The 14,718-nt window shown below is 48.5% G+C and overlaps 3 protein-coding genes across 3 annotated transcripts; all 3 read right to left on the bottom strand.

Moving 5' to 3' along the window:
* Positions 1 to 2,157: 2,157 nt before the first annotated feature.
* On the bottom strand, positions 2,158 to 2,820 carry DEU56DRAFT_759011 (uncharacterized protein; the record flags this gene model as incomplete). Its single annotated transcript, XM_041350281.1, has 1 exon — positions 2,158 to 2,820. One exon carries the CDS (start codon positions 2,818 to 2,820, stop codon positions 2,158 to 2,160), a length of 663 nt encoding a protein of 220 aa, XP_041204862.1.
* A 4,996-nt stretch (positions 2,821 to 7,816) lies between these two features.
* DEU56DRAFT_759012 (uncharacterized protein) lies at positions 7,817 to 8,398 on the bottom strand (the record flags this gene model as incomplete). The annotated part of the gene is made up of 3 exons (XM_041350282.1): positions 7,817 to 7,921; positions 7,976 to 8,055; positions 8,098 to 8,398. 3 exons carry the CDS (start codon positions 8,396 to 8,398, stop codon positions 7,817 to 7,819), a joined length of 486 nt encoding a protein of 161 aa, XP_041204863.1.
* A 463-nt stretch (positions 8,399 to 8,861) lies between these two features.
* Positions 8,862 to 12,592, bottom strand: DEU56DRAFT_916197 (uncharacterized protein; the record flags this gene model as incomplete). Its single annotated transcript, XM_041357836.1, has 12 exons — positions 8,862 to 9,214; positions 9,270 to 9,988; positions 10,038 to 10,170; positions 10,230 to 10,406; positions 10,462 to 10,862; positions 10,918 to 11,066; positions 11,124 to 11,286; positions 11,338 to 11,531; positions 11,583 to 11,753; positions 11,805 to 11,948; positions 11,995 to 12,240; positions 12,293 to 12,592. The coding sequence occupies 12 exons, from the start codon at positions 12,590 to 12,592 to the stop codon at positions 8,862 to 8,864; spliced, it is 3,150 nt and encodes a 1,049-aa protein (XP_041204864.1).
* Between the last annotated feature and the right edge of the window lie 2,126 nt (positions 12,593 to 14,718).

The raw sequence follows: 14,718 nt of genomic DNA on the forward strand, positions 1-14,718 counted from the left end.
ATGTGTAAAGTGGGAAGCTATATTTGCATGGGTGTAAAATGGGCTCCTTTTATACCTTTTTGGAGGCCAGATTACTAAGCATGATTCATGACATGGATTGGTAAGAATGTGCTTACAAACCCTACCATTTGGTGTGCTGAGTCAGCTTGTTTTACTAATAATACATGTATCTTACAAAGCATGATAAATCAAAGGCATGAGTCATCTCATGGATTGGTAAGGTTGTGCTTACAAACCAAGCCTTTTGGTGAGCTGAGTCATCCTGGTTACTAAGAAGATTATAAATACAGTTGCAAGTCTTACAAACCATGACGAATCAGTGACAAAACACGATGAGTCAGGCTGAATCCTTACAAATCAGCTTATTTCCCAGTCACATGACCTGATTACAAACATGATCAGTCAGCTAGTGAGAAAGTCTGATGAATAAGCCAAGAAAAATAGAATGAAAGAGAAGGTCATAGAACAAAATAGAAATACATGAAAATCCCCGCGTCTGATATGAGAAATGAAACACAAGAAATGAGGCTTCAGAAAACAGACTGAATGATAGAATCACTTGGTGATATGGTAGAGTACAGTTCATTATACCTTCCTTATCTTTTGTATAGCACACATGTCATGGTATGGACTGCATAGCATGCATGACACCATCATGTGACTTTGCTCCCACGTCCCACGTGAGTGCCAGCAGGCAGGTTGCCATCATGATAAGGGCTTGGGGTATATGGCTGATCCAGCGCACTGACTCGATGCAACACCATGGATAACCATCAACTTATGTTGCAGAAATGCTTCAAAGAGGATGTCCGTTGATGCTGTATCACTTTTATCATTACCTGCATTGCTGCACATGCTGTTTATCTGTACAATTTGTTATTCCTAGCATCACAACCCTGCATTCCTTACCACACATCAGCCTTGTCTGGTGAAGCCTGGATCTATGAACTAATGACAGGTCACCCTGATAGGATCTGCCATAACCTTGGCATCAGCATCGAAGTCTTTGAAGCATTGGTTCAGATTCTCCAACAAAATGGTATCCATCAGTCTCGCAATGGCGTCTCAGTAGAGGAGCAGCTGGGGATTTTTTGTACGCCTGTGTAACCGGACTTTCGACTCACCATCTTGGTGAGTGATTCCAGCGCTCCCCTGACACCATTTCCAGGTGAGTCCCTTGTCCAAGTTGTATCAATGTTGCACTCATTTTTTTTGTAGGTACTGCAAGCACTTGCTTATCTTTTTCTCAGACAACCCATTCTATTCCTCACAAGTTCAGTTACCCACCATAGACACCCCTGTATCCTCCTTGATTCTGGATGACCCTCGTTTTTGGTTTTTCAATGAATGTATTGGTGCCATAGATGGCATGCACATCCGCATCTTCGCCTCAGTCAGCGAACACTCCACCATGCGCAACTGCAAGGGATTCTTATCCCAAAACTGTCTCTTCGCATGTGACCACAATTTTATATATATACTCGCTTTGCGGCTGGGATGGCTCTGTTGCTGATGGTGCACTCTGGAATGATGCGCGTGCCCATGACTTTGCCTTACCCCCAGGCAAATACCTGCTTGCGGATGCTGGATTTGGCACATGTGATGCGCTGTTAGTGCCATACTGTGGTGTTAGGCTGATACACAGTAAAAAAAAATTAGTATTATATCTTTTTTTTGACATATATCTAGGCCATGGACCCCACAGGAGCTGTTTAACCACAGACACGCATCACTTCGCAATATCATCGAGCAGATCTTCGGAGTGCTCAAGCGCCAATGGCGCATTCTTCAGCTGCTGCCAGAGTACAAGATGGATGTTCAAGCACGTGTCCCCGATGTGCTCTGTGCTTTGCACAACTTCATTCATAGATACGACCCTGATAATTTTGATGATGAATATGCCGCAGATTTGTTATATTATGACCAAGAGGAAGGCGGCGAGCTGAATGAACTGGGTGATGGCCCTGCAGATGCTTCAGAGAGGTGGAGAGCTGACTGCCGTCGTGACCGCATTGCTCAGGAGATGTGGGAGGATTATGTTGCTATCCGTGTAGCACAAGGCAACCCTGTTCCCGTTTAATACTGGTTGTATGTCATATGTCATATGGAATCTCATTGGAGTGTTTGCAAGTACGAGAACATAGTATGTAAGGTGGATTAATCAATATTTGTGGTGCGCATCCCAGCCAGCTTCCTCTGCACCCAATTGGCCTTCAGATGATCGCCCTTCAGATACAAAAACACAGTGGCCTCATCCTTGTCCTTCATGAACAACTGTGTCATGTCCAACTTGTCGTCATCTAACAGGTACATGGCCTCACTGAGGACTTCAATGGCACATGCGAAGTCAGAGACAGGAGGGACGGGAGGGGCCGCAATAACAGGGGGTGCAGCAAGGCTCTTGCTCATGGAGGCCACCGCGCTGGCAAGCAATGTCATCGCTGTGGTACCCTCCTGCTGGGCTTTGGCAGTTGCAGATGGCGGGCGACAGCGCTTTCCTGATGGTGCGTCGACATCAGAACCGAGCACACTCGCCTTGCACTTGCCCCGGCTGGCGCTCGTCAGCACTGAATGCAGGGAATGCGGGCTGGCGCTTGTCAATGCTGAAGGTGGGCTTGTAGAGGGAACTGTGGAAAGAGCAGTAGGCGTGGTGGGAAGACAGGCCATACAGGGGACCACCATACCGGCAGAAATTTCATCAGTGGCCATAGAAAGCTCATGGAGGTGGAGTTCTCCAGAAGAGCGGGTTCTGGAAGAGTGGATACTGGTAGAAGCGGAAGGGTGAGCACTAGAAGAAGATGGTATGGGAGGTGGAGGCATGCTGGTGGTAGATACGACAGAGTCGCCCCGTTTTTTCTGCGACGGACGTGTTGGGATCGGGATTAGCGGAGTCGACGGGAGTGGAAACGGAGATGGAGACAGGAACAGAGATGTAGTGCGAGCACGACCAGGTGCTGACAGGTGACGTCGAGTGGCACTTGACGTCTAGCATCCAATGTCTCACCACGATCCCCCGCGACACTAATATTTGTATAGCAACAATTTTACCTTATAGACTTTGTACTTACCACATGAGCACTTCAGTCCCAATACCAGACTGAAGTGTGAGTACTTGATTCCATTCAGATTTATGATAGCGCCCTAACATTTACTAGTAGAATTGTTTTCTATCTACTAGGTACAGTACTATGGACCAGGAGTCCCAATACCAGACTGAAGTTAGAATTGTTTTCTATCTACTAGCACCCCCTCGCCCGATCTGCTCGCCTCTGATCTTCAGAGGTTATGAGCCCTGTCTCGACCATGGATACTACGCTCCCCAGCACCAACTCTGCACTGTTCAACATCCCAAAGCTCGCCGACGACAGCTTGAATTGGATAACCTATAAGGGAAGAATGTTAACAGCACTTGGCGCTCGAGGCCTGATGTGATATACCGACGGTCGTAAGACAAAGCCCGCTCCCTTCGATGTTGATGCGTCGACGGGAATACTAAAGAAGCCGGATGGCACTAAGCCGATGGACGAGGACTTAGAGGAACTAGAGGATAAGATAGACGAATAACAGCAAAAGGACCCACTGGTTAAACTACAGATCTTCAGCACCATTTCCGACCAGCTACTACTTCGAGTCCAGAACCTAGGCAGTGCAGCCGCTATCTGGGACGAGGTGTGTAAGATCCATGAAGGGAAAACGGAATGGGTCCAGATAGACCTCCGCCGCAGACTCCAGGAGTTGAGATGTGAGGAAGGAGGCAATTTGAAGGCGCATTTTGGGGAGCAACTATGCCTCCAAGAGCTGCTTGCGGGGATGGGCGCGAGTATCGAGGATTGCGATTTCTACGCGATAATGTTGGGCTCATTGCCCGAATCCTACCGCCCATTGGTCTCGTCAATAAACGCAGTGGCCAAGATAGCCCAGAAGGTACTCACCCCCTATGAGTTGATCAGTGTGGTCACCGAGGAGTACGAGCATCGCCAGCTCTTGGAGCGTCAAGCTGGGAAGAAGGGCAACAACTCAGCTTTTACAGCTAGAGCAGGCCAAGGGAGGAGCCGCGAGACTGGTAACTCCAACCAGCAGAATGCAGATGTGGTGTGCCACAACTGCGATAGGAAGGGCCACTACAAGAGTGACTGTTGGAGGAAGGGAGGCAGGAAGGAAGGGCAGGGTCCTCGTCAGAAGAGAGCGAGGCAAAACAAGACTGCAGCAACAGCAGCAGCCACCACTGACTCCCAGGACCACTATGCATTTGCGTCAGTAGACAGTGCACCTGGGGAGAAGGACTCACCTGCAAAGAACCACACAGCAATCATAGATTCTGGCGCTACCTCCCACTTCTGCCCCAACAGAGCTGACTTCGGTCCATACATCCCACTAAAACCACCCCTGGACATCAGAACTGCAGATGGTTCAGTAATCAAGGGCATAGGACGAGGTGATGTAGAGATAGACTTACCTCTGGGATCCAAGAGGACAAGAGTCACCCTCAAGGACACACTACACGTGCCAGACATGAGCTACACACTCATGGCGACAAACCGGATCGCAGCAGCTGGGCTAGCTGTCCATTTTGAAGGGACGAACTGCAAGATCCTGTCTGCAGGCCCCAAACGGCAGGTAATCGCCGAAATACCGCATGTCGATGGTCTGTATACTGTGGCAGGCCAGCGTGAACACCACGCAGCGTTAGCAAAGGGAAAACTCACCCTAGGCGAACTGCATCGTGCCCTAGGACACGTCTCACACTCAGCAGTGAAGTCCGCTGTTGAAAAGGGCTTGGTGGAGGGCATTGAGCTAGACTCCGCCTCAGAACCAGAGTTCTGTGAGGCGTGTGAGAAGGGGAAGGCGAAACAGCACCCGTTCCCAAAAGAGTCGAAACGACGGGTGTCGTCGTATGGGGAGTTGATCCACACGGACCCTTGGGGACCTGCTCAGACAGTTAGCATAGGCGGGTGCTCACACTACATGAGCTTTACCGATGACTTCTCCCGTGAGACGCAGATCCTCTTCCTGAAGCATAAGAGTGAGGCTCTTGGCGCGTTCAAACAGTATGAGGCACAACTCACTAGGCAACACGACGGCGCGAGGATTAAGACTCTGTGTTCAGACAGGGGAGGAGAGTACCTGAGCGCTGAGTTCGATCAATACTTAGTGTCTCAAGGTATAAAACGAGAACTCACCATCCACGATTCTCCCCAGCAGAATGGCATAGCCGAACGTCTCAACAGGACGCTAGTCGAGTTGACACGCGCGATGTTGCTGGCGTGCAACATGCCAAAGTTCCTGTGGACCGCAGCAGTTAGCTATGCGAGCTGGCTGCGCAATTGCTTACCGTCCAAGGCCACACCAGGCCATACCCCATACGACCTAGTGCACGGTCGTCGTCCAAATCTGGCCCAGGCCCACAAGTTTGGCGCCAAGGTGTATGTCCACCTCCAAGACACAGGGAAACTGGAGGCGAGGGCGGAGGAGGCGATTTTCATAGGTGTGGACGAGCAGAGCAAGGGATACCGCATGTTCTGGCCGGGTAAGCTCTGTATTTCTGTAGAACGGAACATTAGTTTCGTGCCCACGACAGTAACCGTGGCTGCAGACATACCGCTCGAGGGGGAGAAGGCACCACTGCCAATGAGTATCGACCAGCACGTCCCTACACCCACTCCATCTACCCCACCAAAGGTCAACACCCCACTCCCAGAACCAGCTGCCCCCAGAGCGACTCGCATAAGGCCTCCCATAGGGTACTACAAAACCCTACACCAGGGGGAGTCAGCCTCGTTAGCGACCACAGACGACGACGAAGACGACGCTCCACTTACCCAGTGGGCTCTAGCAGCAGCAGAGCCCAAACCGACTCTCCAGCAGGCGTTAAACGGCCCAGACGCAATAGAATGGCAAGAGGCCATAGACTACGAAATTAGTCAGCTGGAGAAGTTAGGAGCCTGGGAAGTGGTAAACGTACCACGTCATGCTAACGTCATACCCTGCCATTATGTCTTGGCCACCAAACGTGGTCCAGACGGTGAGAAACTGAAGCTGCGTGCCAGACTCGTGGCAAACGGCCAGCATCAGAAGCACGGCCTCGACTACTCGGAGACCTTTGCCCCAACCTCCAACATGGCCACCATACGCACCGTTCTAGCCATGGCCGCTCAGAAGGACTGGGAAGTCCACCAAGTCGACATCAAGAGCGTGTACCTGCACGCCGAGATCAAGGAGGACATCTACATGCGACCTCCTCCCGGGTACTTGAAGGATGGAGACGAGGGGAAGGTGTTGAAGTTGAAGAGGTGTCTGTATGGGTTGAAGCAGGCGGGATTCGAGTGGTCAGAAGAATTGGCAAGTGTATTCCTGGAGTTGGGGTTCACGCGTTCGCAAATTGATCAGGCCGTTTACTATGTACGTGAGGCCGACAAGCACATGGTCGTCACTGTGTCGGTCGATGACATGGCCGTCACGTCGAAGCACCTATGCCATATCACCGAGTTCAAAACCCAACTCCGTAAGTACTTCAACATCACAGACTTAGGGGAGCTTGGCTGGCTGCTAGGCCTCAAAGTTGAACGTTCTCGACCCGACCATACCATAACCCTTTCCCAGCACGCCTACACCAGCACGATTCTCGAACACTTTCATCTGATCGATGCGAAGAACGCCGTCATCCCCATGGATGCTGGTAGCACGCTGACCATAGAACAATCCCCAGATACCCACACCGCACTTGCGCACATGCAGGACGTACCTTACCAGCGTGGTATTGGGTCCCTCATGTATGCTGCCACCAGCACGAGGCCCGATATTGTGTTCGCCATGGCTACACTATCCCAATTCATGCATAACCCTGGACGGGCGCATTGGGAAGCAGCGAAGTGCACGATGTGCTACCTCAAGGGTACGGCTGACTATGGGATAATGTTAGGGGGGACGGATGGAGGATTAGAGGCATACATGGATGCTGACTGGGCCTCCCAGCCCCATTGCCATTCGATGTCAGGATACGTCATCATGTTGAACGGCGGCCCCGTCGCGTGGAGCTCGAGGAAGCAACCCATTATAGTGTTGTCCACAGCAGAATCAGAGTACATCGCTCTGACGGCTGCAGCTAGGGAAGTACTTTACCTGCAGTTACTCCTCAAGGAACTGTACGACGAACCACTCACCTCCACGCCAATCTACTGCGACAATCAGGCTGCCATCGCGTTAGCGTCCAACAACAAATTCCACGCGCGTACAAAACACATCGACATCCATTATCACTTCATTCGCGCGCACGTCAAGAACGAGACCTTCCAACTTCGCTATTGTCCAACTGATGACAACATAGCAGACGCGTTTACGAAGCCGCTTCCTCGACCCCGGTTTCAGAAGCTTAGAAGCATGATGACACTTGGTCCTGCTCGAGGGGGAGTGTTGGGATCGGGATTAGCAGAGTCAACGGGAGTGGAAACGGAGATGGAGACAGGAACAGAGATGTAGTGCGAGCACGACCAGGTGCTGACAGGTGACGTCGAGTGGCACTTGACGTCTAGCATCCAATGTCTCACCACGATCCCCCGCGACACTAATATTTGTATAGCAACAATTTTACCTTATAGACTTTGTACTTACCACACGAGCACTTCAGTCCCAATACCAGACTGAAGTGTGAGTACTTGATTCCATTCAGATTTATGATAGCGCCCTAACATTTACTAGTAGAATTGTTTTCTATCTACTAGGTACAGTACTATGGACCAGGAGTCCCAATACCAGACTGAAGTTAGAATTGTTTTCTATCTACTAGCACCCCCTCGCCCGATCTGCTCACCTCTGATCTTCAGAGGACGTTGATACCTTTGGCCTTTGTGCCGGATGCTAAGAGATCAAAGATCTCGAAATGATCGAAACCCTTGGACTTGAATTGTTTGGCCGCTGGATTTGACTTGAAAAAAATTAGATTAGGCTCCAGAGTGATGACAGGAAGTGCAGTACTCACCTTCACATACCCTGCCCAAGCGCTAGTGGTGTGCTCATCTATAGTTGCCCCCTTCTCAACCATCCATGTGAATCCAGATGCTGATCCACCAACTTTGATCGCTTAAGGGGCAAAATAGGCACTCCTGAGCGCGGAAAACTTTGTCTTGCAGACCCCATTGGTTTTGGGCCCGCCCTTCTGGTTTTGGAACTGCTGTGCAATGTGCGCAGCAGCTCCCATGTATGTCTTCTTGGGGAAGGTGAGACCGTCAGTCCCAGTCCTGTTCTCATAGAGGTATTTGAGGAGGGAGACCTCCTCTTCCAGCTTCCAATGAGCTGCCACTTTGCGGCCCTTCGGCTTGGTTTGAGAGCTGGCTGCTCCGCTGGTGGAGTCCCCAGAGCGATTAGAGCGAGACACAGTGGACTCAGAGTCTGAGAAGTCCATGATGTGGATGTTGGACTTAGAGATTGATGAGCGTGACTTGGAAATAGCCGAGAAGTGGCTTAAACCTTCACCACTTGTTGTAGTATTTGCCCTTGTTATATGGTAATAGCCATGTGTGGACATTCCAAATCGCACACTAAGTACCACCCGGGGCCAATGCCCATTTCCCTGGACTTGTACCACCACCCATATGGGGTGGCTTAGTCAAGGTATACCACAGCTGTATATTGCTGTATATTCTGTTTTTCTCGTTGGGTGGCTTAGTCAGGGTGTACTGCAGCTTTATATTGCTCTATATTATGTTTTTCTCGATATACACTTCAAATATATTTTATGGTTTAACCCTAAGTTAGTGTTTATTGACCAAGCAACAAATCTTATTCAAGTGCGACATATCAATATTTAGGAGCAGGCAACAAATCCTATTCTAGCATGACATATCCAAATTGGGTCTCGAAAATTTTCAATCCTCCAGATCATCCTCCGCATCGTCGTAGGCCTCGTCGTGAATGACGACGTCCTCGTCCTCGTCAACACTCGGCTGGGAAGTATGATCTTGAGTCGTTAATGAAGTAGACCAGAGCTGTAGAAATGAAATGGAAAGCCTATGCTGCAGCGCTGCTTGCCGAAAAGCATACGCTGCAATACCTTCCGATAATAGCCTGTCGTCCACTGCAAATTTTGCACGATTCTCCCACCACCTGGCTTTCCACTCAAGAAAAGTACGTGTGCGCCGCATCTCTTCCTTCAGGAGTAAAACTTCTTCATTCCAGCGTAAGGCGCGTGCACAGGCTTTTGCCCATTCCACGCGGAGTGCTGCCATGGTTGAATGAATTAGATAACGATGAATATTTAATATTAAAATACTCACCATCATTCAAACCGGCATTGTCGTCATCCCCTAACATGCCAACCGAAGTCCATATCCACGAGACTTGCATGAAGCCTTGTCCGAGACGTCTGCTGGCAGCAGCCAACTGCTTCTTGGTCTGTTTGCATCCATTGGATCCAATGATGTCAGAGGGATTCTCTAGTGATCCGACATCCTCACTCGGGCCCTGAACATCGTGAGCATTGAGAGGCCGCAGTTCACCCTCCCATGAACCACGTCCCCGTAACGCAATCAAACACTCGTGAGCGGTGCGATACTTCCCAGCTAACATCTTGATCTTGCCATCCAAGCGACTAATTATGGATGCTGCACGGGTGTTGGCCCTTTGACCGCGGGTTTCCCTATTCCTATGTTTGATGAGATGAACTCTGGCACGCAGGGCATTTCGGAGTTTGTGGAGACAGTCGTGGCATTGAGTGTTGCGAAGTTTCTCTTCGATGCAGGTAATATCATCACGGCAAGTCGACGTCCGAATCACAGCGCTAATGCTGGATGGCAGCAAGAGAATGGTGTTTTCGGCTTCTACCAAAGAGCCGTCGTCGTCTTGCTCAAGCAAAATTTCTAAATCGACCATGTAGATGGCCTGCACGGACCGAAATCGATGGATTTGTTTAAGAAGTGAAGTCCGGCGCTGTTGCAACTCTGCTTGTTGATATGAGGACAGCGTCCCATTAATTATTTCAAAGCGTAGACGTCTTCTACATAGATCATCAGAAATATCTCATTCGAGGATGTAAAGATACGTACTGCGAGTCTTCTAATGATAAACCCCATGCAATAAATACGCTCAGGCTCATGTTGTGATGATGAAATCTTCCAGCCGTAGCAGCAGCCTTATCCTGCTCAGCAAAGTGGGCGCATACATCAGCTTCAGATACACCTAAACAATTAAAATGCACATTAAATATACGGTTGTGTTAAATAAATAAAAGGGCGCACCACGTTCTTTGTTTGTGAATGGGTTTGGCTGTGTCTTGTCTGCCTCCCAGCTCTCGACCATCGCAGTCCACTGGTTCTCATATGATGTGCTGACTGTGAGATTGAACTCTTGAAATGCGGCCTGTTGACGATCACGTTCCTTGACCGCAATTAGGAGTCTCTTTCGTAATGAAAGACCTAGTAAGATTATATCAGTATTTGACCCAATGAGACGGCACTACTAAGGGCTTACCAAGGCCAACAAATTTACGCCAATTATGATGACCAAAATGGTCATCCAGGGTATCATGTCGGGCACCAGGTCCCATTTCCTTGGTGCTATTTGCGACCCGGTTCATCTCCGACCAATTCCGTTCAACACCTTCTCCATCTGTTCGCCCTACTCCTGGCATGAGGTTGAGCGAATGTGGAATAGAGCAGCCGTCGTCATGGGCACTGGCGTGAAACTTTGGGATCCCAAACATGAATGATGTTGTTGTGACTGCGACAGGTATATGCATTTTCTCGGGAAGTTTGGTCATCCTGTCGAGGAGGTTGATTTTCCATTGGCAAGCAATATCGTAGGAGATGACGACATTCAAAAGAAGAAGGGGGATGATAGTTGAAAAAAAAATGAAATCCATGTTGCAGAAGCTAGTTGCACGTTGCACGTAAGTGAACAGAACCCACAAGTCGATTAGAATCTCACCGTTCGCCCTTTTGCAGATCACCCACCCCTTTGGGGCGCACAAATTCATGATGTGCACATATGCAGAGCCCGACGCCTGTGGCCCGTAGTCCGTTCGAAAATTTTGACTCGGCATGTGCCAGAGCACTAAATCCGCTGCATGTACTAACCTGTGTATGTTAGAGTTAGAGGAACTGGCTAGTGCATGAATTTCAGTGTAGACGTACATCTTTCTGGGAGGCAAATTGCAACACATGGGCACTGTAGGGCTTAGTCACAACAAAATATGCAAGACCGGTATGCATGCCGGGGTCCGCCAAATCCGACGATCGAGTTCTGTTCTTCAGACGAAAGTTGGCGTCCATGGCGATAATTGAGTAGTAGAGGAACCTGTCAAAGCGAGACATTAATATTATGTACTCTGAAGAGGGAAATACACACTTTAGGGAGGGCTCTACGGTCTCCCAACCTCTTGGTAGGTTAATTCCAGGATGTGGGCATGCAGGGCAATGTACCGCGAGTTCACCTTGTCGTACATTGGCGATTCCGTTTTCCACATGACCTCGCCCACCTCGCTTCAAGAGTAAAATGTGGCGATATTCCCGGACCATCCGCATAAACGCTGTATAGCGACTCTAAACGAAACACTTAAGTATTTAGCTGCCAAAAGGCGAATGACGGCTCACCTTTGGAACAGAAACACCGGTGTTATCTGTCAGACGCTCTAAAGTTTGGTAGAACTCAAAAGCGGAGACTTTACTAGACCACATAAGCAGCAAGAAGTGCTCGAGAAGTCGACGGGTGCACGCTGTTTGAGGTTGATGAACTGTCGAGGGAAACCAATCGCATCGCATGAGCTGTTGGTGGTGAGAAATTTGTTGGTCACATGCACAGAAGTCAACATTCACGTGGTGAATTCCGTTGACGTGCAAAACAATGAATTCTATATGTCCGCGTACAGGACATGGACATGTCATATCCAAGTGTCCTAACTGCACGCGCAGGCCTATGTCCTTCAATGATGTACGTTCAAAATATTGACCATTCCATTTCTGTTAGGCAAGATCAGTTGAGTTCACTATAACCTGAATTACTGACTTTAATGACATGCAATGGCAAGCGCTTGTGGTGATCAAGGCAGCATTCCTGGCAAACTATGTCACGCCCAAAGCATTCCTCGCACCGGAATAAGCTTGGTATTGGGTGATTATTTTCATCTAATCTTTTGCATGAGCAGAGCAGCCCTGCACCGCCACGACCCTCTAGTCGCTGATCTTCAAGGAGAAACTCCTCTCGATAACCGACACACCCGTCATATCCCATCCACTCTCGTAACGGAGCATCCTATGCAGGATATGGTAAGTCTATCATTTAGAATCTTGCCTGAATGACTCACTGAATTTGTGTAACGCTTGGTCGAGGGTTTGTTGATGATTTCTTGACTGTCGTGCTCCCCGCGTTCATCTTCACTCCAGCCAGCCTCAATGTCCAAAGTAGGCTCCAAGTCATCCGCAAAGAATGCTGTTGGTTCATCATTCTGCATACCTGTCGGCTGTAGCTTCATTTGGGAGATTGGCATTGTTAACTGTCTGCGCCGATCAGCTGTCAACCATACCATACGCGAATGAGCAAAATTTTGATCTTGATCATCACTTGAATCAGCCTGGTAGGCGTGGTACTTTCGTTTGGTGCCCATTGTTGACAACGGCGCGAGTAGCTGGAGCCATCGAATAGGTCTTTTTCTCTTCAATGACAAGCAAAATACTAAGAAAGAAGCCTCAATTACCTCCTGTCCAGCTTAGCCATGCGACTTCCTCATTGATAGTAACCGTGCCATCACTTTTGAGTCATCGATATGACTTACATATTTGTAAGGGATCTCGCGTTCACGTTCGGCTCCAGACACTCACTCTTGTCTTCATCCATCAATGAGCCAACTTTCCCCCGCCAATCAACCTGCGAATGTCCCCACTGAAGCAGATGTGGAAAACACATCTTGCTGTACAAATGGTGACTGTTGTGGTATGTCTCTCCCTTTATTTCATGCCTTGCATTAACTCTTGCCCTAGGCGAGATGCACTGTGGACATACCTCGTCTATTGTGCATGAGGTGAAGCCTTGCGGCAGCACTGGAAAAGTGTGTATGCCGCCGTGCTGTGGTATGTTTTGACGTCTTCTCAATGCCAATTCCTGATGTTGGGCTAGTTGATTTGGTTGCTCGTGCGGTACTCTGCCTCCTGCAAGACCATCACGAATCTGCTGCAATTCGTAACATGATCCGTAGTATGGTATTCGAGGAATTGTATCTTGGACAAAGAGAGTCGGATTCGCCTGAGATACACATTGAGGAAAGAGGTGGTGTTTCATATATCACAGTCCCAACCGACGACTTAGATGTTAACGCGCCGGAGGATGGCTGAGGCTCATAGTACTATAGTCCGAGAGTATATCTCAAGTCATTTGTCCATACTGTACTGAAGTGCTCGTGTATCCACTGTAAAATATCATAGCAAGGTTTTTTCTGTCTATGCATGCATGTTTCAGACAGTTGAGTATTGAATATCACGAAATATTGAAGCACTGGCATAGTACTTGATGACTCGGACTTGACTCGGACGTCAAAAGTCTGGTCTACATGTCAACTTACTAGTGTATCACACTGATCCTGGAGTATTAGTAGTTTTATCATACTACGGCTCGTCCCCAAAGCCATCAAAGTAACATTGAATATTGAATATTAAATGTCGAATGTTGACTCGGGTGTTCAAACATTGAACTTCGGTAGCTTTAAGTTTGACTCGAAATCACTGTGCTATCACGATTGCTGGTACTAGTGCTATAGACGTCTATACACTGCTTCAAGTTCTTACAACACAACACAACATCGGCGCTATATACTAGTCGGATCTACTCGCCATTACTTCTTGCGGTGGAGGAGTCCAATCGGCGCTGCATAGTAGTAGTATGATCTACTCAACTATGTAAGTTCAAATCTGTGTGCCAGTGTGCAGTCAGATCTACTCACTGCTTCAAGTTCTTACTACAACACAACATCGGTGCTATATACTAGTCGGATATACTCGATATTGCTTCTTGCGGTGGAGGAGTCCCATTGGCGCTGCATAGTAGTAGTCCGATCTACTCAACTATGCAAGTTCAAATCTGTGCCAGTGTGTAGTCAAGATCCACTCACTGCAATGATCTCACAACGTTTTCTACTAGATTCTACTCATCAGATCTACTTTTAAAAAGGGCTTTAACAGAAGACGAACTCCAGGTACGTAGTACTAGTATGTTCTGTGGTTATTGTCCACAACAAGCCTCAATCCTATTGACCAGAGAACCATGGACTTCTGTCGTCATATATTTGCACCCACTGACCCTCGGCGAGATGCATTCTGCAGTCAAAGCTAGGTAAGGGTTTTGCGTTTGTTCAACTGAATGATCACATGCTAAATTCAATAGACTAGATCCTACTCTAACATACCCAGATGTACCCGTCATGACAGAATGCGACATCAATCGCTTGCTCGGAGATGCTGACATACTAGGCTGATAAGATTAACAGGTCTTGCTAGCGTTCAAGGACCGTAATGGCCATCACTGAGCCGTAATTGGTTCTAATCCTGCCATTTGCATGACCAAGTAATAGTATTTATTGCTTCGTAAGTTTTAGATCACTTCGCCTCACCGTCGTCCAAGTAACCCTTCATCAATCACAGACCATGATGATAATACCTTCTCCTTGCTATACTACTCTTGATTCGAGGATTCGTGCTATACGCGAAGAAAGCAGGAAATATTGTGCTAGGTGGGTTCTCA

This window comes from Suillus clintonianus (genome assembly GCF_016758775.1).
Source record: "Suillus clintonianus strain FC179 chromosome Unknown DEU56scaffold_81, whole genome shotgun sequence".
NCBI classification, from domain to species: domain Eukaryota; kingdom Fungi; phylum Basidiomycota; class Agaricomycetes; order Boletales; family Suillaceae; genus Suillus; species Suillus clintonianus.